Below are 24,685 nucleotides of genomic sequence, written 5' to 3'. Positions count from 1 at the left end.
GTTGTTTTGTTTTTTTCCCTTCTTAGAACATCTCTGAAGATGTGATTTTTTCTGTGATGTGTTATAAAGATGAGGATGAAGAGCTGTGGCAAGAAGATCCATATGAATATATAAGGATGAAATTTGGTAATCAAGATGATTTTATTCCTCATCAGTTCCTGGATATGTAAAGTAATAGAACTAAATTCATATTTTTAAGCAGATTTTATTACTTTGTTAAATTCCCAGAGTTCTACTTTGCATGATAAACTCTGAAACTCAGTGGAGTTTGATGTTCTTTTGAACCAATGGACTTGAGACCTTTGGGTGTGGGAGATGGAAAGCCGCTTTGTTCATTCCTCTTGTGGGTGTATGGTGAAGCAGTCATGGAGCCATCTGTTAACTTTTTCCATCTGAAAAGAGTTATGACGCTGGCCCTTTTCTGTGCCTTTTGGGATACCCATTCGTAGATTGGGTTGTGCTCAGTCTAGGAGACCCTTGGATTTCTGCATATTTTAGGAGCACCTCAATTTAGTTTTCCTCCTTATCCTAGAGATTAAGTATTCCACAAAGGAATGAGATTACCTGCAATGGCCCCACTGTGTGGCTCAGTTCTCTGGGGGTCCTTTTAGCTTAGATTTTCCTGGAAGCTATTGAATTATGTAGATTGCCAGAGTTCATTCCCATTTAGCCCCGGTTTGAATCAATTGCTTCAGGGAATACTCAGGCACTTAACACAGCAAAATGTTATGTGTGCACCTCTTTTTCTCCTACAACTTAGAGCTTTCTGAGGTCAGGGGCTTTATCTTACTTATTTGTTTTATTTTGCATTCTCCATCCCTTCTACACCTCTACATTCTTCTACTAGTGTTTGGCTTTAGTCTTCAATAAGCGTTGAAATAAATAACTGATAAAACTAGCACTGTCCAAGGCATGCTGAAGGTGCTGTCGTAACAGTGCTTTTTCCTTGTTGGGCCAGGTGTCTCTGGCTACTTGAGTTAAACCTGCTGGTATAGATGCTAGATTATTGGACTATGTTGTTTTTACAGTTCTTTGTGTTTAGTATTATTTGATTCAGGAAGTGAGGAAGTGTCTCTTCTCTTGGAGACAAAGTACCGGAAAAGCAAATGAATGAGAAACAACGTTTACCATTTGCTTTATCCCTCCATTCTACAGTTTCCTTTTGAAAATCGTTACACCTGGGCATGATTTATTATTTCCTCTTACTAGTCCTTTTGCTTTCCTAGGAGCAGAATGGTTAGCCAATCTTCTGTCTTTTTCAAGGCATTCTTTTAATATTTAGGTTTTTTTCTAATACCTGTGTTCTTTGTAATGTGCACAGTATTTGTTTAGCTTTCAGAAAACTACCATTATTTCTCTTATTCTTCATATCAAGTAAGATAGTGTCCCGGTTTTTAGAAATAAAATAATTAAGAGCTGTGAGTGTTGATTGGCAGAATTTACATTTTATTGATTAAAAGAGAATATGGATAACTCAAGACTAGCCGAAGTACTTTTTCCTTAACCACTTCCTTCTCTGGACTAGAGTACAGTGACTATTGTTTGATACGTATGTTTTACTTTTGGATAACTACAGGGAAGAACAATTATGGCAGTACTTTTCTTTTTATGTTTTTGTCACTTGCAATTATTTGTATGAACAAACCCTTCCTATCTAAATGTATTGACTGATGTTAATAATAAAGTTTTTAGATTTGGTGAAAAGTACAAGAGCTTTTTACTTGTACTTAGATTTGGTAAAAAGTACAAGAGCTTTGATGTTAAGGCAGACTGAACGCTGGCTTGTTGCTTACTCGTGTGACTGTGGACAAATTATATAACTTCTCTGAGATGCAATGTTTTCAGCTATAAAATGGGCAATGGTAATAGTGCTGGATGGATAAGGTGGGATAATGCACATAAGTAACTGCTTTCACTGCTTAGCATACAATACCACATGCTTGTAAAATCTTCGTATAGTGCCTGGTACAGAGTAAGTACTCACAAAATGTTAGTTATTAGTATTACAATGTTTGCATTTTATATTTTCAGGCAAAGACTTAGGTTTTGTTTTAGTTTTATATTTAAATATGGACATATCAGATACTTCTCAAGTTTTCATAGTCTTGTATAAAACTGCCTGTTCTGAAATATGAAAATGTTCATGTAGTTAAGTGACATGTTTTAAATAGGTGTATTTGCAACAAATACCCATTGAGTACCTGCTAAACCTACCTGTTGACAGAGCCAAATGCTGTCCTAGTAGTCCCTTAAGACTTTTACACTTCCTGGTTCCTCTGCTTAGAGAGCTTTATCTTTAGATTTCCATGTAGAGATTTCTCCCTGATTCATTCAGTTTCTGCCTAAGTATTACTTACCTTCATGGAAAATTGGAGAGGCTTTCCTGATACCCTGTTTAAACTAGCACCTCACACTCTCTCTTTCTCTGTACCCTGTTGTACATTTGTTCTTAGCCAGACCTATTGTGTGTGTGTGTGTGTGTGAGTGTGTGTGTGTGTATGTGTGTGTGTAATGTTTCTTTCTCTCACCTCTTAAGCTCCATGAGAACCTTATTGTTTGATCTTTGTGTCCCCCAGAGCCTAGAACAGTGCCTAGCACATAGCAAGCACTAAATACATTTTTGTTGTTTTTTGATAGAGATAAAGCACTTTTCTTGTCCTCAGACAAAAGATATGCCTACAATGTATTGTTTCCTTTAATATGATTGTTTAAAGGGACAGCCTATAGAGTTTGATAAATACTTTTGTGCATGAAAGCACTGATACATCCTTAGCTTTTTTATGCTGTAAACCAGTGTCATATGTAGACTTTTTTATTTCTTGGTTTTGGAATAGTAACTAATCAGGTTTAAAATCTATAGTAAGTAATTGCATTTTTACTAACATGGTTTAACCTTTTAAAATCTTAGATATTTTTGAAGATTATGCTTCTCCTACCACAGCAGCCCAGACTCTCTTATATACTGCTGCAAAGAAAAGAAAAGAGGTATATAGTTATTCTTTTTAAATCCAAAACTGAAAAGTGGCCTGTGTTGATTTGACACTGTAATATAACCCTAGTATTTGAAAAATTGTATTATTAGCTATAATCTGTCACTTCAAGAATATTTTTCTGTCCTAATAAGGGAAAATGGTTGTTTTCTTTTGTTAATTATAATTGCTTGGTAAAACACAGTAAAATGGCTTTAATTTTGAAAATTTGTGCATCATATTTAATACTATAGTAAGTCAATGAAAGCTAATCTAGACTAAAATGGATTTTTCTATTTCTTTAGGTATTGCCCAAAATGATGGCATTCTGTTATCAAATCCTAACAGACCCGAGCTTTGATCCTAGGAAGAAAGATGGAGCCCTGCATGTGATTGGGTCCCTAGCTGATATTTTACTGAAGGTTAAGCTACTGAAAATTTAATTTACTTAAAACTGTGAAGCACAGGCAAATGAGAGAATATGAAAGTTATGGGTAATTTAAAGCTAGAGACTGCTTCTGCGTAATTGAGTTGACTGTAAATATCCTTTTTTCTGCCACCTGTTTCTTTAGTTAAAATGAACATTTGACAAATAAAAATTTGACAGTTTTTCAGTATGAAACTGTTGCTGCATAAGAAAGGAATATTAAGTGACTATTTCAACAAAAATCAATCAGTATATCAAATTATATTTAAGGTACTATTTCTGACTTGTTTTAAAACATGCAATATGTAGGTCAAGTAATTTTACAAAATTGTAAATAGAAGGAAGTATAAACCATAATATATTTTATTAGGATGTGATTTTTATATATGATAAAGACATTAAATTGAAATTTAATTTCTATTTTCTAACAGAAAAGTTTATTCAAGGACCAAATGGAGTTGTTACTGCAGAATCATGTATTTCCATTATTATTATCTAACCTGGGATATCTTCGAGCTAGAGTAAGTTTTCCATGTTTCCATTATGTATCTTAAAATCTTCATTTGTAAGGTCATTATTGAATTAAGTGTTTCTGGATAAATTGACATATACTGGCTGAAATGAAGTCAATTAGAATGTCCCTATGGTCATTCTAAATAAAGAATAAGCTGAATAAAGAGCGGACTAGTAAGTAAAGGGATTTATGGATTTTAATTCCAGCTGGTTTCATTTTTCACCCTAGCCTCACTTGTTCCATATGTAAAACATGCCGTGCAGGGGATGCTGTTACGGCAATGATACGATCTCAGTTCATAAACTGATTAATTTTCAGAGTCCAAAAACGGCATGAAATTCTAGTTTGGCTAAAAACTCGATTATGATTTCTAGTATATTAGGTACATAGGCCTTAGTAAAATGGAGAAAATAAGCCATGTAAACTTATTTGTGCTCTAAGTGTACATTGCTTCTGGAATCAGTGTGGAGAAATAAAAATAGACCTTTAATTCGAGAGCCTAGTATGTATCTTTATAACTATGTCAACACACAAAAAAATGTCTTGCTAAAATCAACATATATTAAAAATGCCTTATACACTCGAAGCATTTTACAAACAGAAATCGTCACCGGAGAAATATTTGGGCAAATGTAGATGAGAGGTGCTGAGGGCACAGAACTGCTCATAGGTAGGCTGCTATCCTTGGCAGGCTGTGTGAATTGTATTCTCTTGCTGAAAGTTTGTGGTAATGCAAATGAATTATTGTTGATTGTGTTTTATGTACTTACAGAATTTTAAAAAGTAATAATATGATTCTGTGGTCTAATAGTTTAAAATTTGGTAATCTATTACAGGATTTAAACTTCTTCATACCTTATGACTGAAAAAAAGGAAGTTTGCTAGGCCAGTTAGTGTAAGGGAAAATAATACTTCATTTGTTTGCTGGTAAAGGCCAGCAAATGAATGTCAAACATTGCTTTGTAGTAGCGTTTTACATATAAATAATAAATTAGTTGTGAATCATAATATTTACTGAAAGTGTAAACAGGCCTTATTTTTTAAGAGACACTTAAACTTGGCTCTGTTTTCTTTTTCCTGTGAAAAATACTATCGTAGATAGGTAATTTAGAAGTAATAGAACTGTATTTTAATAAAAAGACTGGGAAATCCATAAGTTAGCATCTACAGTTAATATGCTACTTCCAAAAACAAATAGTACTGGGTAGAATTAATGGTATTTCTCTTAATGAGAAGTTCTTGTGTGCACGACTTTATTACAGAATGCCATAATCCTAATAGTTTCCTACTTGCTTTCTTCTTATAGTCCTGTTGGGTGCTTCATGCATTTAGTTCTTTGAAGTTTCATAATGAGCTCAATCTAAGAAATGCAGTTGAACTAGCAAAGAAGAGCCTGATTGAAGATAAGGAGATGCCTGTCAAAGTTGAAGCTGCCCTTGCCCTTCAGTCATTAATTTCTAACCAGACACAAGGTAAAGTCAAAAATACCTTTTAGAAGATTTGTTTGTTTATTTATTGACATGATCTTCTCAAATAGTTTTGTTAATTTCCTCCCCAAATAAGGATGATTCTCTAAGTCTGAAGTTTTAGAGTTTGGATTTCTGAGCTTTTGCTCCCTCAGAATTTTATAGGAGTTTGTTCTTGCCCTTTAGAGGAGTTACTTTTGACTGTGGTTTGCATAAATGTTTTAGATTAGAAAACAGGTTGATAATTGTTGGGCACTAGGGCAGACTGGGAATCAAGAGACCTGGTGTCTAGTTTTGATTGCACTCCTAATTTCCCATGTAAATCTGGGCAAGGCACATGATCTGCCAAGGCTTGGATTTCTGTACATTTAAATTTAGGGTGGGTGGGACTAGATGACTTCAAGGTTCCTTTCAACTCTAAGATGCTGTGATTCTGCTAGTTCTGAAAGTAGCAAGTAGTATTTCTAGTGAGTGATAACACAGGTATATCACTAGTTTTTTTAGAAGAATATTCTGTTCAAAGTTCAAATAAACCTTTGAAAGTAAACGTGAACCAAGTTTACCTCTATTCAACAATGTTTGAATGGAGGTCTGAATATTGTATAAGAATGTGGGGGGAGGATGGTGAATAGAGATGGGGTGGGGTAAGGAATGGGCGCCATAGTATTGGGCATAGCTTTATGTACATGATCTTTTATGCTTGTATCCTGGTATCATATTCTATAAGTCATGTCAGCAACAGAGCATATGTGTAATTGGAATTTCTCAGTGGGGGTTGTTTTGGCTGGACATTTTGGGCTGGACAGTTCTTTCCTGTGCAGGACTGATTATCCTTATATTATTCAGGGGGAAATTGAAATATTGGTGATTATTTTAGCACAGCTTTGTAACGTGTTCACCACAGAGCAAGTATCTATCTAGAACCTGTTACCCTGTATCACTTTACCTTGTGACTAAGTTAATTCTTTTCACCACTTGTGAATGGCTAATTTTTTTTACCTTATTTTGTTTGTTTTATTACATTAGCTAAAGAATATATGAAGCCGCATGTGAGGCCTATTATGCAGGAGCTGTTACACATTGTTAGAGAGACAGAAAATGATGACGTAACTAATGTTATCCAGAAGATGATATGTGAATACAGTCAAGAAGTAGCCTCAATTGCTGTTGATATGACCCAACACTTGGTAAGACTGGGGCAGTGTTATGTTAGTTGGGTATAAAGGCCTTGAATAATCTAAATAAATTGAACTCCAAAATTTGGAATTCAGTTTTATAGGTCACTGTAATGTTAATGTAAAAAGGTGTGTGCTCTTATAATTTTGACAGTTGTTAATTTTTATAGTTAGATTTAAATCTAGCAACATTTAGGGTTCTTTTCATCTGTAATATTCTGCAATTTTATAATGATGGGTCTTAATGTGAAGCTTCTAAATTTTCACTTTCTGAGCTTTGAATCTTGAAACTCGTTTTCTTCATTTTTGGGCAATTTCTTGTGGTACTTCTTTGATGAATTTCTCCCTAGCATTTTCTCTATTCTATAGTTGTGATGTGGAATATTGGGCAGGATAGAGTTTCTAATTTCCTTACCTTTTCTCTCCTGTCTTCCTTATCTGTTCTTTTTGTTTCATTTTCTAAGTGATTTCTTAACTTTGTCTTCTAAACCTACTATCCAATTTTTCAATTGAGTATATTACTAGATTTCAGTTTTCCTAGATTTTGGATTTATTTGTTTAATGACAAACAGAATTTAAATATTAGTTATCTGATTTTAATAGCTAATGTACATTCCACTCCAGTGACTAGATGAGGCAAAAAATAGCTATACTGGTATTTAAAACATAACAGGTTCTAGCATTGATTCACTCGACAATGTGCATAACTTCAAGTTTGAGCAATGCTGATATTTACATGTGTGATACAGTCCTTTTGTTAACTTAAATAGTGAGGGGTGGATATAACAGTACTACTTGTTAAATATGTTTTTGTTATTTTCGTAGGCTGAGATATTTGGTAAAGTTCTTCAAAGTGATGAATATGAAGAAGTCGAAGACAAAACAGTAATGGCTATGGGAATTTTACATACCATTGATACTATCTTGACAGTTGTAGAAGATCATAAAGAGGTGGGATTTCTTTATTTTGTCATTATAGTAACATTAAAATTATATGAAGAATGGGCATAAATTGTAAAGTCTTGACTTTTAAATTGCTACTTAGTTATGTTGCTAGATTTAGAAAATTATCTTCAAATTTTAAAGACACATATTAAAATGACTGCAGGGAAATAGTATATGTGGTTGTAAAGTATATAGTGTATCTGAGTTCAGTTGAGCACATCTGCGGTGTGCCAGGCTAGGTTTTTGGGGAATACCAAATTGAGTAAGACATGAGTTCTGCCTTCTGGAACCCATATAGTTTAGTCTTCTTGGTAGAGAGTGATAGCCATTTAGTCACAGTGGCAAATATTAAAGCATAGAACAAAATTCTGATGCAACAAATATTATGAGAACGGAAGAGAAGAAGAGCTTAAAACATCATCGTGCCTAAACTGAATTCCAGACCAGTGCGGGATAAGAATTTGTTTAGACAATCATCAGGTGCTTTCACATTCATTAGCTGACAGAATCTTACCTAAGTCACCATGACATAGATAGAGCAGGTAATAGTAGTATCTTTTGGCAGAAGTGAAAAACAAGGTTCCAGTAGAATATCAAGAGACTTGTTCATGGTCACAGAATTTTGAGTTTGCAGTCAAATTATTCTGATAATATATCAGTTTATCCCCATTTAAAACCTGCTGCTCTCCTTCCCAAGTATCACATAGCCTTTCCTTAACTCAAATTAGATTTGTGTTCGTTACTTCTATTAGCTCAAGTTGACTCGTTTGGCAGTGATCGCAGCTCTTGTCTTATACAGTGAGGACTTAGGAAGCAGGTGCCGGTTCTTTAAATAGCATTGTTAAACCCTGTGGCTCTTGATTTTTCCTGTGTTTATCACACACCAGTGGAAGATTACCAGATTCCTAAACACAGTTTGATATTCTTCTCCTGGGCAGACCTTCTTTCACCAAAAAGCCTTAATGTGAATTTTAATTTCTGTATTCATTATTTTAGTTTTGTACCCATGTTGAAACTGTATGGGCCTCTTGGAAACAGTGAGATGTTCCAAATTAAATTACAGCAAGAATACTTAAGGATAATTCTTTCACCTTATGCATAGAACTTGTATTTTAAATTTGAAGAGAAATCACATAGTCAATTTTCTCTAGTATGTGTGTGTGTGGAGGATGACCAGTCGTAGAATGAGCAGCAGGATTATTTTGAGGATTAAACAGCATTTGATCTTTTTGTTTTAATTTTTTTATTCTTGATGTTACATTTATTTTGAATTTCAAATAAAGTTAAAGGAGGATGCGAACTTATTGTGATTATCAAGGGAGGCAAGGGTTAAAATTGAGACACACTAATCAAACCCAGCTTCCTTATTTACAGATGAAAAACCTTATAGCCTTCTGCTACATGGCTTTACCAAGGTCATAGATAATTAGAGCAAAACAAAGGACTAGAATCTTGGTCTCCTAATTGCTTGTCCTATGAGTTTGAATTTTAGCTTGTTAAAAGCAAGCTTTGAAAATATTTTTCCTAAAAAGGAAAAATCACATGTGTATGAATACATGTAAAATTACTTAATGTGTGAAGAGCACAATTAAAAATTTAAAACAGATGCTTAGGCATATGCAGTTTTGCTTAATGGTTTTAAATATATTGACACATTTTTACACTGGGAAATCTTGGATCATTTGAATTTGAAGACAATAGTTTAAGCTGAATATTAAAAGAATATGCTTGAAAGTTGAAATAGGATTCTTAGATGAAAAATGTAACCCATAATGGATTTTAACTTTTACTTATTTAAACAATATTTAGTACAAACATGTTGAAAAATTCCAAAGGTGTGAAAATATATTTAGTGGAATTTCACCTTCTCACTCAGCTCCCCAGTCATCTGATTCTTCTCTTAAGGAGGTAGCACTCCTTTACCAGGTTTTTTGTATCATTTCAGAGGTTTTTCTATTATAATATCCAGACAAAAAGTGAGTATATGTATACATATATTTGATGAAAATGATAGCATACAGTTTTTGTCTGCCATTTTTAACTTAATATGTCTTGGTGATCCTTCCATATTAGTCAATAAAATTAAATATTTTTAATAGTTTCATAATGTCACTTGGTATGATATATCAAGTTTATTTAACCAGTCCCTTGTTAATGGATATAGTTTAACTATCTCTTCTTAAGTAGAAATTTGCTTGTTACTAATCACAAATGTTGCTGAAATGAATGGCCTTTTACATGGCATTTTGCACATGTAATAATATATCTAGAGGGCAAATTCATTTAAATGGAATTGCTGGATCAAAGGGTATATGTATAAGTTTGAAGGATATTGCTAATTTATCCTTCATAATATGTACCAATCTACACCAAATCAATGCAAAGTTCCCACTTTTTGATCATTGCCAGTCTGATAGGCAAAAAATGTTAATCTTGTGCTTAGAATTGTACTCTTATTATGTATTAGAATGAACATCTTTTATAAGCTTAAAATCCATTTATATTTCTTTTTCTTAATCTTTGCCTTTCTGTTGATTTGATTTCATGTGAAGGGACTTTTATCTTTGTCTGTGATACCATTTGAAAATATTTCACTGAATTTTTCATTTATCTTTGACTTCCCCCTGCTCTATGCAGAGATTTAAAATTTTTGAAACTAAGTGACTATTTATTTCTGCTTTCTGGGCTTTGAGTCATTTTCCCTCTTCAGGATTATACACAAATTCTTTTTTTTCTCCTATTTTTTATGTCTTAAGTCTTAACATTGAAATCTTTGATCCATTAAGAATTTATTTTGGTATTAAATATGAAGGTAAGAGACTAATTTGTAATTTTATTATGGACTTAACTCCCATTTCCATCATTGGTTTACTTTGCAGAATTTTCTGGTGTTCTTGCATGTTTGATTTTTCACATGAACTTTAGAAGTAACTTCTCAAGTTCTCTCAAAAAAGTCCTGTTGGTATTTTTATTGGAATAATGTTAAAATTTATAGATTAACTTAAGGGTTATTGTGATGAATTTTCAACTAAATGTTTAAAACTTGTCTTTAGGTTACTCAGCAGTTAGAGAATATCTGTCTACGGATCATTGATCTTGTTTTACAGAAACATGTAATTGGTAAGTTTAACGTTTGAGTAAAAAGGTAAATTGAGAATTAAAAAAAAAATTGATGAACTTCCAGTGCATTTTTAGTCCTTTAAATTTAACAAGATTGACAATTTTGAGAATAAGAAGATTGCATTCGCTTCAATTTTTGGATATACTATCTAACATCTGTATCTTCATTTAGAGAGAAACTTAATATGTCCAATTAAGAATTTTTGGTCTTAGAATTTTTAAAGGGCAGAGAATTTAAAATTTTACATTTTTAGAAACCAGGAACTGGGATGAGTTTAGGCAAGGTTATTTTAATCTGGGATTGAAAAATGTGAAATGATAGGCATATGGCTGATCAGAAGTGTGAATTAATTGCTGTTCTAGTAGCTATTGTAGTGCCTGACTTCTGAATAGAATCAGTAACTAATGCTGAGTATAATAAACTGATGGGAGTTTGTAGAGGAGGCGACTTTTCCATAGTATCCAAGCATTTTGCAGATACTAGCCCTAAGGCATTTCGGCCTGAGGAAGATGCAGTATGTCGTATGCAGACAGATAGAAATGTAAAAGGATGAGATTAAAAATGTCCTAATACGTTCTTCTTCCATCTCAGTGGATTATCTTGCACACTGCCTAGGGTACATACCCTTACTTTTGAAGTCATTGCTATCAAACATCTGTAAAGCAGTAGATCTCAAACTTTGGTGTGCATAAGAATTACCGAGGAGCTAGTTAAAATGAAGATTCCTGGACGGTAACCCCAGAGATTCTGATTCTTAGTCTGAGGCAGTGCCCAGGAATCTGCATTTTTACTGAATATTTCAGGTGATTCTCATTCAAGTAAAACAGTAACTTGGAGGTGCTTTCTCCTAATAGGATCCTTGGAGACAAGAGCTTTTCTTTACTTTCTTACTAGAGCACATGCAAAACAGGTAACATAATCTAGTAGCGAGAAAAGAATAGTCACTAGTAGTTGCAGGAAATTAGGTGACTAAGTTTTAAGCCCTTGCTATTATAGAAACAAAAGGAATTCTTAATGAAATTGTTATACTAGTAAATGGAATGATTTATGTGAGATTATTGGAGTCTTGTTTTATTTTACTCCTTATAGCTCCCAAGGTCAACTTTTATTCTTTAGCAAAGCATCAGTTTGCATAAAGATTATACAAGTAAGGATATTGCAGTAGTCCCCCTTATCCTCAGGGGATATTGTTCAAGACCCCCAGTGGATGCCTGAAACTGCGGATAGTACTGAACCCTATGTATACTATGTTTTATCCTATACACGAATGCCTATGATAAAGTTTAATTTATAAATTAAGCACAATAAGAGATTAACAACAACAATAATCAAATAGAACAGTTGTAACAATATATTGTAATAAAAGTTATGGGAATGGCTTTGGGGCCATTATTAAGTAAAATAAGAGTTACTTGAACATCAGCCCTGTGACACTGCAATAGTTGATCTACCAATCGAGAGGGCTGCTATGTAAGGGGCAGGGAGTATATACAGTGTGGATACTCTGGACAAAGGATGATTCATGTCCTAGGCGAGGATGGTGTGAGATTTCATCACGCTGCTCAGAACAACGTGTAATTTAAAACTTATGAGTTGTTTATATCTGGATTTTTTTCCGTTTAATATTTTTACACTGCAGTTGACTGTAGGTAACTGAAACTATAGATAAGGGAGTACTACTGTATTGAAGTTATTTAAGTATTATACTAAGACACAGGAAAAGAGATATAAAAATTGTTATATACTTAAAATGCATTTAAAAAGGAAGGCGGAGAAGTTTTTCATCTTTCAATTGCTTACATGTTCTAGAATTACAAATATTTGTTTTCCTTCTAGGTAGCGACAAGAATTATTTTGTGATTACTCATCTGTACTTTTCAGATCTTGAATTATTATTGTTATTGGAGAAGATGTTAAAATTGGAAAGGTGATAAGCTCCAAAGAATATATTGACTTACATCCTTAGTCGTAGAAGAGATTGTAACTGAAAATTCTCCTTTTAAATTTAAAGTAATCTTGAGGAGGAAAACTGTGAAGTAAGACAAAAGGAAATAGTTTATACCCAACTTCTGTAATCTGCCTATACCAGCTATTTGATTTGAGCGGTTACAGAATTAGAAAAGGAAAGGGGCCTATTTCTTGGGTGAGTGGGCAGAAGAGGAAACCCTGGGTAGAATTGCCTGTTCCCTCTAATATCCCATCCCAAGTCCCAAAGTGATGGATGATTTCTTTTGTGTTTTTAGTTGTGATGCATTTAGTGTTCAAGGCCCTTTTTGAACCAATATTTGGCAGTATAAGATCTCAGATAAAAAATACTGTTCTGGAAGATGCCATGGGTTGGATCTGTTATTCCAGGATCCTCACCACAGCAGTCTGACCATGTTTATATCCATGGTCCTGTCTCTTTTCATTATCCCACGTTTTCTGCCTCTTTTTCCTGTTTTCATTTTGCTAATTTACTTATAGTAATTTTATTATTAGAAGGCAGGCTTAACTATTACTGCTTTAACTGCTTGGTCTTATACAGGAAGTCAAACTTAGTAAAGCTATCCTACCCTAACAGATAGTCTTCTTGGTTGAGAATAATTGAAGTAACTTGTGGTCCATTGCAGCATAAATGGAATTTAGTGAAAGGATAGTAGCTCACTGAGTCAGTGGGAAAGCTGGTGGTGGCTAGAGCCAGCCGATTCTGCCATAGAAGTGGTCCACTTAGAAGGCCTGTGCTGTCTCTGTCAGCACTGGGTCCAGACTCCAACAGTCACCAAAAATAATCTGTAACAGCTTCATCCTCCTAGTTTCTCCCTCAAGCTTCAGAGTGCTCTTCTTGAGCATCTGAGTGGCCCGGTCATACACACGTGTTGTAGCTGTCAAGGGTGTGAGAGGAAATACTGGGCCCCTCCTCTGTCTTTAGGCTTCCTGTTGGGAAGTGGCATTTGCTCTTCTTTTTTCATCTTCCAAGGTGGGGTGATGATGAACAAAACTTTCAGATATTTTATATTCAGATAATTTGTTGTTTTCCAAGTGATTGTCTTACATAACCAGTTATTTCCCATTATTTGTGATTTCCCTCTTATTTTGCTTTCAGGAAGGCAAATATTTGTATAACTAGCTTTTGAATATATTAAGTTTTAAGTAATGTTACAGAAAAAAAAACTTAATTCAGGTTTCCAAGGCAAATATTAGTTCTTTTAGTTTTTTTTTCTGTCTCCCCGCCCCAGTTCTTTTTAATAAGAGAAGAAGAAAATCTTTGAAGTTAGATATTTTTGCTCAGTGAGATAGTAGGAATTATTTGAAATTTTTATGTTGAGGTTTATGTTTTCTGATTGTATATTTAGATATAATTTCCTTTTTACTGAGAGTAATAAGAAATATATATTCAAATACCAGAACATTCCCTTTAGACCCCATTTCTATAATGCTTTATGGTGGGTATAATTGTCTTGAGGTAAACTGAAAAATACTGTACAATTTCTACAAGTTATGTAAATTGACAAAATACTGTCCAGTGTACATAGCTTGTAGAAATATGTGAGACGGGCAGATATTTTAGCATACCTTAATTAAGCTCTGCAAAGAATATTAATTATTTCTAAATTTAAAATCCTGTTCATGAGATATATATGATAATGTGTATCCATTTTTATTATAGTTTTATAAGTATAAACTATATTTTATATATCACAAATTATTAAAAACATTATGTTTTCCGCAGAGTAAGTAAGTTTAGTAAAAACAAATCTTTGCCTTGTTTTACTGAGTAGGGGACAAGTCTTGGTAAGAAATGAAAGGTGGAAAATATATGTAGCTGAAGACGTGAATACGGGGGAAGGGATGCTCAAAAATACGTTGGATATAAGAGTAATTAATATGCGTTAGCGTATAGCCTAAATCCTGTCCCATGTGGTCTTTGTGCTTAATTTTTGCTATTTCCTCGCATTCTAACTAGAGATTTTCTTCTTTCTAGAATTCTATGAAGAAATTCTTTCACTGGCATATAGTTTAACCTGCCATGGTATTTCCCCTGAAATGTGGCAGCTTCTAGGTATATTATATAAGGTGTTTCAGCAGGATTGTTTCGAATATTTTACAGGTATGGCTTTGACCACGTAACATTTTTGCTTTTCTATGTCTAGATATTATTTCCTTAGACACTGGAAGTAGAGACAGATGATTCCAGTACTAATCGGAAAATAATTGTTCTTATTCCCCTGTCGAGTGAAGGGTGGGGCTATCATGGCAGTGTTTTTCAGCCTCAGGAATATGGGTAACTGTATTTTCTATTGTATCTTAAATTAGTTTGCAATCAGAGCATATTTTTCATACATTAATACAATTAATATTTTCGGAGTACTGACTATATTGCAAGCACGGTTCTAAGCTCAGCAACACATCAGTGAATTAAATAGACCTTGCTCTTTCGATGTCTCCATTTTAGTGAGGGGGGAAGGGAATTGGGGATATACACAGACAAGTAAGAAAATATGCAGCATGTCAGATGGTGATGAGTGCTGTGGAGACAAAGAAAATTCAGAGCAATCACCAATAAATGATGAGGATTTTAATCTTTCTGATCCACATTTTCCTCATCTATAAATAGGGCAGATTTATCACTTTTGTTTCTAACGTTTTGTGGTTGTAAAGGAAGATAGTAATGTGTGGGCGTAACAGAAATTTGGTTTCAATGGGAATAATTTGTTTCTACTCCTGTTACTCACGTCTCATTGGGATTTTGAATTTTTTTTCCAGACATGATGCCTCTCCTGCATAATTATGTGACAATAGATACAAATACTTTATTATCAAATCCAAAGCATTTAGAAATACTTTTTACAATGTGTAGAAAGGTAAGCATGTCCGAATCAGTTGTTTTAGTGGTTCTTACTAATATTTGAGTATTTTACTGCAGGACACTCAATTTGTTTCCTCTACATTTAGTTCTGTATTTCCTTTATCAGCATACTTTTGTCATTTTGTATTTTTTAATGGAGCTTTGATGTAATTTGAAAATTTCATATTGTGTGTTGTGCTAAGAATGTTTGCCACTTTTATAGCTGTCTACTTTATGTTCAAGGTAGATCATTTTTGTGTTTTTTTCTTTCAAAAATGCAAACTTGCTACTTGATTAAAGAAAAGTGCTAGGAAAATAGCCACACAATTTGTTGATCATTGATTTTTATTTTAATTGAATGTATTTATTGGAAGTTACTAGGTATAGGTAATTTGAACATAAATAATGTAAGACAAAAAATTGAAATAGTTGGGAAAACAGCATCATTTAGCTCAGTCCAGGATAATTTCTAAGGCACTCACATAATGGCAACTGTTATATTTATGCACAAACACGATTGTTTACTATGTTATCTTTGTCATAGGTTAGATTTGGCCCTCTATTGGTTATAGCTTAGAATCACTGATGACTAAATAATGCTTCCCTTCTCCGTTAGGTGAACATGTGTATATACGTAAGTATAAAGCTGTATTGCTTAGAGCTGGCAGATTTTAGAAAGCTCAAATAGCCAGACCTCAAAGTTTGGCCTTGGAGTTGGGAGTAAAATACTAGTGCACAACCTGTTTTCCTCACTGGAAAAGATGTGTACCAGGATCTGTGAGGAGCACTGAACTGATAATCAGTGTACCTGATTTCGATCTCAGTGAAGTTAAAAAGAGCCTGGGAGATTTGGTGAACGCACTAAGTTTCATCACGTATAAACTGTAGGAGTAGAATCATAATTTTTAAAAGATTCATTTAGCTCTGTAATAGCCCAGCTTGTTAAATCATAATCACCTGGCAGTCTTCAATTTTTCCTAAGTTATAGTGACACCAGCTAGTGAGGAAAAGGGGGCGAGGAAGGGACAAGTAGAAAACGTAACAGTTCTACATATTCCGTTAGTAACTCACAGCTGCTTTGTGTTACAGCAGATCGAGTAAAAGTGGTATTTACAATGATGTCCCTATGCTTGTCAAGTAGTTACAATATATTTCACATTCTTGGTTTTAATAGTAACTAATACTTACTGAACTCTTAACCATATACCAGGTATTTCCTAGCGCTTTATACAGGTAAACTTATCTAATCTTGACTACATTCTAAGGAAGGTTTCACTTTTTTGTCAAAGAGGAGACTGAACCCCCGTTTCTTGCATTGTGCCCGAAGTTCAGTAAATTGTTCTAAGTCACGTAGCTACTATGTGTTGGAGCCAGATTTGAACCCAGGTAGTGTAGAAAGGTAAGCATGTCCTACACTTTTAATTTAATTTTTAAATTACTGAAATATACCGGGGATGCCAGAAAAATGTATACAAGTGGACACTGGTCAGTAGTTCGCTTTAATCAGAAGTGTCTGGACGCTGATGGTAACCACTTTGAGCACCTCTTGTAATTGCAGAAGTCAAACGTGACTTGTATTCATCTTTTGTTATCGGTATATATTATTACAATTTTAATAGTTTTTTCCTTTCTTAAAATATATATACATCTTTTTTTTGGCACTCGCTGTATTTTGTTCTCGTTTGCGCAAGGGGCAAACAAAATCAACAAACTAAAAAAAAGAAGTAAATGCAATTTTGGGAAAAGGGAGTGATTTTTTTTTTTTTTTTTTCCTGTCTATCATAAAGCCCCATGAGGTAGATGTATTATTGTCCTCCTTTTATAGGTGGGGACATTAAGACACAGAGGTTAAGTAGCTTTTCTAAAAACACATCTAGTAAGTGGCAGAGCTGGGATTTGAAGCAAGCATTTTGGTCCCAGTGCCTGTTCACATTTGGAATCTAGATCTAGATACACAGCCCTGGAGGTAGAATTTTAAATTTATGTAAATAGGGTTGATTCTTGGCTTTGGCCGCCACCTGCTTACTGTTCACCTCATTGATCCATCTGTTTTCTAGCTTCCAAATTTTATAGCTGTCTTCTTTTTTTCTTTTCTCCATCTTTGTGGATATATGCCTCTAAAATCTCTTTTTTATTTTAATGGCCTTTTGGGGAAAAATAAAATTAAACAGGAGTGTTCAATCTGTTATCTTTATCTGGAATTTCTTTTTAATTCAGTTTTCTTAAATTGTATTTATCTAGGAAATTATCCAGTTCATTTAAGTTTATAAATACATAAGGAACAGAGTGTTCCCCATTGTATTCTCTTATTTTCAGTCTCTCCTTTATTTGTATTTATATATTTTTCATTCCTAATATTTTTAAATTTTGTTTTCTTTGCTTTTTTTAAAAAAATAATTTTTATGAAACTTGTCTATTTCATTGTCTTTTTTCAATAAATCTGGTTTTGGTTTCTCTCTGTTACCTCTTTTTGTCTGTATTTTAAATTTCTGTTTCACCTTTATTCTTTGGGTAAAGTGTTCCTTTATGTCTTGTTTGAACTTTAAATTAATTATTCCATCTTTCTTCTTTTTTTTTTCTTTTTTACTTTTATTAGCATTTATTTAATGCTGAATTTACTCCTGGGCCTTAAGTTTTTGTTTCTTCAGTTTCTTCTGGGAGATCTTTTTCTTCCGTGCAACCTCCTCTTCTGGTATGGAACTATCTGCCCTTTTTCCATTAGGATCATCTCAGTGTGGCAGGTGGAGCTCATGTAGGGGTTAATCCGCCCGTGAGCTCTGTAAATTCTGCGCAATGTATTGGGAGCTTCGTTCACTGGCTGTGCTCAGTGACCAGAGAGTCTGCATCTAAACCCTTACATTCAGCATTACTCTGTGCGTTTTTAAGCATGTGCAGTAAAAAATTCTGCACTGTGTTTGGGCCACCAACCCCGCATCCAGCCCCACTCTTAGCCCTAGGCAAACATACCAACTCCCCCATTGTAACAACGGAATGGCACATTGCTTCTGTAAGGTGACATCCTTTACATACTTGGTGGCTTTTTGGATATGCATATCCATGATGGCCTGGCAGTTTCACAAGTGTTCTCAAAATGAACATGAAGATTTTTAACCTCGATTTGCATGATTTTTGTGGGGTTCTCTGGGTCAAATGAATGGCAAAACATTTTCAGAGGTCACCTCAGGCTGTTTATGGGAAGAGCTTAATTTCTAACTTAAGCATGCGTCTACTCTACAAATCTCTTTTCTGGAGACCTTATTATAAGGCAACTATATTCCAAATTTAACATATGAACATGTACATTGTGGAATTGTTTATAATAGTGAAGATACAGAATTGACAGTAGGGGAACAGTATGGTAAAGTTGGTTACATTCATATATATACACACACGCCGTGTTTCCCCGAAAATAAGACCTAACCGGACAGTCAGCTCTAATGCGTCTTTTGGAGCAAAAATTAATATAAGACCCGGTCTTATATTAAAATAAAACTGGGTTTTATATTAATTTTTGCTCCAAAAGACGCATTAGAGCTTATTGTCTGACTAGGTCTTATTTTCGGGGAAACACGATAGTCTTAAATGGTTATAATGTCCATGGAAAATATTTGTAATTATAAAGTCTATGTGGTGAAATTAAAAAGTGTATAGTATTAAATTATGGTTATTATCATGAATAAGTGGGTGCATATGGACAAGAATTCAAAAGGATCAAAAATACAGGGTTTGTTTTATTGTTTACAAGGAAGGTTATTTATTTTAAAATTTCATTGTATTGTTTTGATGCCTTTAAAGGGAAGCTTCATTTACCTAGATAATTAACTCATATAGCCTACTTTATTAATCCAAGCTTAAGTGAGTGAATTATTATTCCTTATAAAGAATCTGAGTACATAAGGAAGACAGATAGACTTTATTTTGACCCTCCCTTTTTGGGTTGGCAAGGTAAACTTAAAAAGCAAGCAGAGCTATGATTCTAATGGCTGAATTTTTATGGGATATTTGCTTCATGTGGACCCAATTAAGTTTTATGCAGTGCCACTCATTGCTGAGCTAATTTTAATTACGGCAGGTACTGTGTGGAGATGCAGGAGAAGATGCAGAATGTCATGCAGCCAAACTTCTTGAAGTCATCATTCTTCAGTGCAAAGGAAGAGGAATTGATCAGGTAAATTTCATACTTACTGTTTACATTTAAAATTCTATGGAAAATCTCATGCTTGATGTTTATGTTTAAGATTTACATGCCTGATGAACACTTGTTTATATTATGATGAAAAATAAAAAAGATAGCCTATAGTTTGTGCTTGCTGGTGCACATTCTATTTAAATGACAAAGAAAAATACCCATGCAATTTGGAAATTGTACTTTGCATTCTAGCTGAGAAGGAGATACACAGAAATAAATGTAATAATTTACGGGGCTATCAAGGAAATCATAAAGGAGATAAATGTGTAAATTCTGCACAATTGGATTTCTAGAGATTTGCATTTTCCCTTTGTTTTTGTGTGTGCTATTGAAATATTCCCATGTTATCTTTTTAATCGGAAATGAAGATACTGTGCAAAAAAAAGTTTCTGTTTACCGATTTAAATAGTATTACAAATTTTCAGCAAGATTAATTTTATTTTTGATGTTATTGTGGGGTAATATTAATTACTGAGAAAAAAGTGTTTAAGTAAAACTGTGGAGTTGTGTCTTTTTTCTTTTAGTTCTGTAAGTTTTTTATATCAGCTTTATTGAGATATAATTCATAGACCATGCAGTTCACCCATTTAAAGTGTATAGATTTACCTATTCTAGAAATTTCATATAAATGAAATCATATGTGGGTCTTTGTGAATAACTTCTCTCACTTAGCATGTTTTAAAGGTTCATCTATGTGATAGCATGTATCAGTACTGCATTTTATTGCTTAACTATTCCACTGTAAGGATATATTGTATTTAGTTTTAGCCATTCATCAGTTGATGGATATTTGGATTATTTCCATGTTTTGACTATTATAAATAATGTTGTTATATTTTTTTGAGAAGTGTCTATTCAGATCCTTTGCCCATTTTTAATTATTTGTCTATTATTCAGTTATAGGAGTTTTTATGTATTCTGAATTCAAGTCCTTTATCAGATAATTTGCAAAAATTTTCTCTCAACTTGTGGATTGTCATCACTTTCTTGATGATGTCCTATGAAGCACAAAAGTTTTTAATTTTGATGATGTCCAGTTAACCTTTTGTTTCTTGTGGTTGGTGTCATATTTAAGAAATTATTTCTAAATCCAAGTTCACAAAGATTTCATGTTTCCTTGTAAGAGTTTTATAGTTTCAGCACTAATGTTTAGGTATTTTTTGTATATGGTGTGAGGAAGGGGTCCAAATTCTTTATTTTGCATGTGGATATCAAGGTGTCTCAGCAGCATTTCTTGAAAAAACTATTTTTTCCCCATTGAATTGTGTCTTGGCGCCCTTATCAAATCAATTGACTGTAATTCTGCCTTCTCATTCTACTTGATTAATTTTTTTTGTCCTTAATTTAGGACTACACTGTCTTTATTACTATATCTTTGTAATAGTTTTGAAGTTAGGAAGTTTAAGTCCTTCAATTTTGTTCTGTTGCAAGATTCTGGTCCCTTGGCTATTCTGGTCCCTTGCATTTCCATATAAACTTTAGGATAAGCTTGTCCATTTCAATAAAGAAGCCAGCTGTGATTGTCAGGCATTGTGCTGAATCTGTAGATCACTTTGGGAAGTATTGTCGTTTTAAGAATATGTAGTCCTTCTGTCCCTGAACATGGGATGTTTTTCCTTTTATTTTAGGTTGTCTTTAATTTCCTTCAAACACGCTTTGGAGTTTTCAGAGTATAAGTTTTGCAGTTTTTTTTGTTAAAATATTCCTAAGTATTTTATTCTTTTTAGTGCTATTGTAAATGGAATTGTTTTCTTAATTTCATTTTCAAGCTGCTGATTTCCTGTGTGTAATACATTTTTTTTTGGTATATTTATCTTGTATTCTGTAACTTTGCCAAACTTGTTTATTAGTCTTAATAACATTTCAGTGAAGTCCATAGGATTTTCTTAAATGTCATCTGCAGATAGCGTTTTACCTTTCCAATCTGGATGCTTTTTATTTTAGTTTTCTTGTCTGGTTGCCTTGACTAGAAACTCCAATGGCAATGTTGAGTAGATGTAGTGAGAGGAGACATCTTGTCTTGTCTCTGATCTTAGGGGACAAAGAAAGCATTCGGTCTTTCACCATTAAGTCTGATGTTATCTGTGGGTTTTCATAGATGCCTTTTATCAGGTTGAGGGAGTTCCTGTCTATTCCTTGTTCGTTGAGTGTGTTTATCAGGAAGGGGTGTTGAATTTTGTCAGATGCTTCTTCTGCATCTATTGAGATTATCATGTGGTTTTTGTCCGTTATTCTATTGAAATGGTGTATCGCATTAATTGATTTTCAGATGTTAAATCAACCATGCATTTCTGGTATACATGTTACTTGGTCATGGAGTATGATCCTTTTTATATATTTCCAGATTCAGTTAGCTGGTATTTTTTAAAAATTATTTTTGTGTCTATACTCATAAGAAATATTGATCTGCAGTTTTTTTTAAGACAATTTGTGTAGGCATTCTGCTAGCAGAGTAAATAGGTTTTATTTATGTATTTATTTATTTATTTTAATGAGGGCGCAGCTCACAGTGGCCCATGTGGCAACCTTGGTGTTATCAGCACCACGCTCTAACCAACTGAGCTAACCAACCACTCCTGCAATTTTTTTTTCTTGTGATTTATTTGTCTGGCTTTGGTATCAGAGTGATGCTAGCCTCACAGAATGAATTAGGAAGTGCTCCCTCCTCTTCTATTTTCGGGAAGAGTTTGTGGAGTTTGGTGTTTAAATGTTTGGGAGACTTTAGCAGTGAAACCGTTTGTGCCTGAGCTTTTCCTTTGAGTAGTTTTTAAATTACTAATTCAATCTATTTGTTATAGATCTAGTCATATTTCTATTTCTTTTTTAGTCAGTTTCAGTAGTTTGCATCTTTTTAGGAATTTGTCCTTTTCATTTAACCAATTCGTTGCCATGGAATTCATAAAATATCGATATTTCTTTTTGTTTTTGTAGGTCGGTAGTAATGACTCTATTTTGTTCCTGATTTTAGTAATTAGAGTCTTCTATTTTTTTCCCCTTGGTCAGTTGAGTCAGTTTTGTTGACCTTTTGAAGAACCAATGTACGTTACCGCATTATCCAAACAGCACCATCACAACAGTTAATAAATGTTCCTTGGATTTGGAAAACAAAAAGATTCCTTGTTAGCGCTAACATTTAGGTCTTTAATTTATTTTGAATTAATTTTTATATATAGTGTGAGGAAAGAAAGTTGTTTCAACATTTGCCCAGTGGGGAGCCTCTGGAGTTTGTCATATGAGTGCTTTTGACGTGACCCTAGTAGTATTTGGTAGTTTCCTTGCTATCTGATGTGACTAGATGTTCCAGGTTCGTCTTGGACATTTCTTGCCCTACCCTGGGAAATGGGAAATGGTATTTCAAGACTAAGCACAGGAGATATTCATTGCTATCGTGTTGGTTATTGTTTTTGCATACGAGAGCCAGGTAATGCATATTGTATCTTTTTTTTTTCAGATTAATAAATCATTAGTACATGCAGAAATTTTCAATTCAAATTCAGGACTCCATTGTTTTTACTTAACCTAATCTCTATCTCCCATACCAAAAGTCCTGGTTCTCCTCATCATTACTCACTTGCTTTATCTCACTTATATGTACATATAGTCTCAGAACAATTATGTTAATATTATCACCAACACATAATTACTAGAAACAGTGTAAGAATTTTTAGTAGGTCCTTTTATCCACTAGGGATATATGTAGTGAAAATATAGTCAAATCATTAAATTTTAAAGTCATTTAAAATAATCCTGTTTGGTTGATTCATTTGTTTCCTTTTATTTTAATTTTTAGGGGTTGCTTAAAAATTTTTTTAAATGAATGTATAAAACTTACGTAGTTCCAAAGCCTAATTTATAAAATCAGATATGTTCAGGAAAGTTTAGCTTACATCCCTCTCTCCTCTACCCTTACTCTCTGTCCCCATTTTTTCCCCCAGTTTTTAGTTATCTTTCATTTGAAATAATAAGCATTTAGATATATTTGTTCTCTCCTTACCTTCTTAAATAGTAGCATACTATACATATTTTTTTTCAATCCTGACACTTTCACTTAATAATGCATCCTGCATGTCACTCCATAGTTGTATGTAGAGGTATTCTGCATTCCTTTTTGAAGCTGCATAGTCCCATATTTGTGGATTTATGTAGTCTGTTCAACTAGTCCCCATAATTGAGTTTGTTTCAATGTAATATAAAAGGATAATTTTAGTTTTTACTAGTTTAAAACCTCAAGGTTTCTTTATATTCTTAATGGCTTTGCATGTAATAATAAATATTTGTTAAAATAAAACTTTATTTTTAAAAGAACTCAAAAAGAGCTTTTCCAGCTTAGTTTACATTTTTTTTGTGTGGCTTCATGGATTCACAGTAATTCTTTGACCATAGGAATAATTTTTAACGTAGCCTATATGTCCCTTATGTTGTGCTATCAAATCAGAACACAGATGCCTCTATATCAGAATATGAGAAGAAATCAATAGAGTTAAACTAGTTATCTCTTTATAAACTTGTAGTCTTAAAAGTACCAAATACTCATATAGTCGTGTGTTTTGATTTAGTATGTCATCCTAAACAAGGCTAGTATTCTGCTGATGCCAGTGTTTTTATAGTTTCACCTACTAAAGAAAACACTAAATTTGACTTAAATTTCTACGTGAAACCTTGATTTTTAATTTACTGTTTAGTAAACTTTATGTTTTAGAGCAGTTTTAGCTTCATAGCAAAATTGAGCAGAAAATACAGAGATTTCCCATCTACTCCTGCCGCACACGTGCAGGGTCTCTCCCATTACTAACATCCCCCACTAGAGTGGTACACTGGGTGCAGCTGACGAGCCTACACTGGCACATCATTATCACCCAAAGTCCATCGTATACATTAGGGTTCACACTTTGTGTACATCCTATGAGTTTGGACAAATTTATAATGACATGTATTCGCCTTACAGTAATACACACAGTAGTTTCATTGCCCTAAAAATCCTGTTCTACCTGTTCATCTCATCCTTCCCTGAAACTTTGATTTTTAAAATTTACTTTTAAAATGAACTTATA

The 24,685-nt window shown here is 33.7% G+C and overlaps 1 protein-coding gene across 2 annotated transcripts in view; it reads left to right on the top strand.

The window, feature by feature from the left end:
- The window catches only part of IPO8 (importin 8), a 59,930-nt gene that overhangs the window by 25,146 nt on the left and 10,099 nt on the right, over positions 1 to 24,685 (top strand). Inside the window, exons 10-20 of one of the 2 annotated variants that reach the window (XM_033116689.1) lie at positions 27 to 126; positions 2,909 to 2,985; positions 3,275 to 3,391; positions 3,828 to 3,917; positions 5,217 to 5,382; positions 6,403 to 6,563; positions 7,377 to 7,502; positions 10,550 to 10,616; positions 14,582 to 14,707; positions 15,364 to 15,461; positions 19,518 to 19,613. In XM_033116689.1, coding sequence (XP_032972580.1) covers positions 27 to 126; positions 2,909 to 2,985; positions 3,275 to 3,391; positions 3,828 to 3,917; positions 5,217 to 5,382; positions 6,403 to 6,563; positions 7,377 to 7,502; positions 10,550 to 10,616; positions 14,582 to 14,707; positions 15,364 to 15,461; positions 19,518 to 19,613 — 1,224 coding nt within the window. The remainder of the gene's footprint in view (positions 1 to 26; positions 127 to 2,908; positions 2,986 to 3,274; positions 3,392 to 3,827; positions 3,918 to 5,216; positions 5,383 to 6,402; positions 6,564 to 7,376; positions 7,503 to 10,549; positions 10,617 to 14,581; positions 14,708 to 15,363; positions 15,462 to 19,517; positions 19,614 to 24,685) is intronic. The other variant, XM_033116690.1, reaches the window with a different exon arrangement.

The sequence above is a fragment of the Rhinolophus ferrumequinum genome, chromosome 10, assembly GCF_004115265.2.
Source record: "Rhinolophus ferrumequinum isolate MPI-CBG mRhiFer1 chromosome 10, mRhiFer1_v1.p, whole genome shotgun sequence".
Classification (NCBI taxonomy): Eukaryota; Metazoa; Chordata; class Mammalia; order Chiroptera; family Rhinolophidae; genus Rhinolophus; species Rhinolophus ferrumequinum.
The sequence above is the reverse complement of the archived record's forward strand: the minus strand, read 5'-3'. Positions and strand labels throughout refer to the sequence as shown.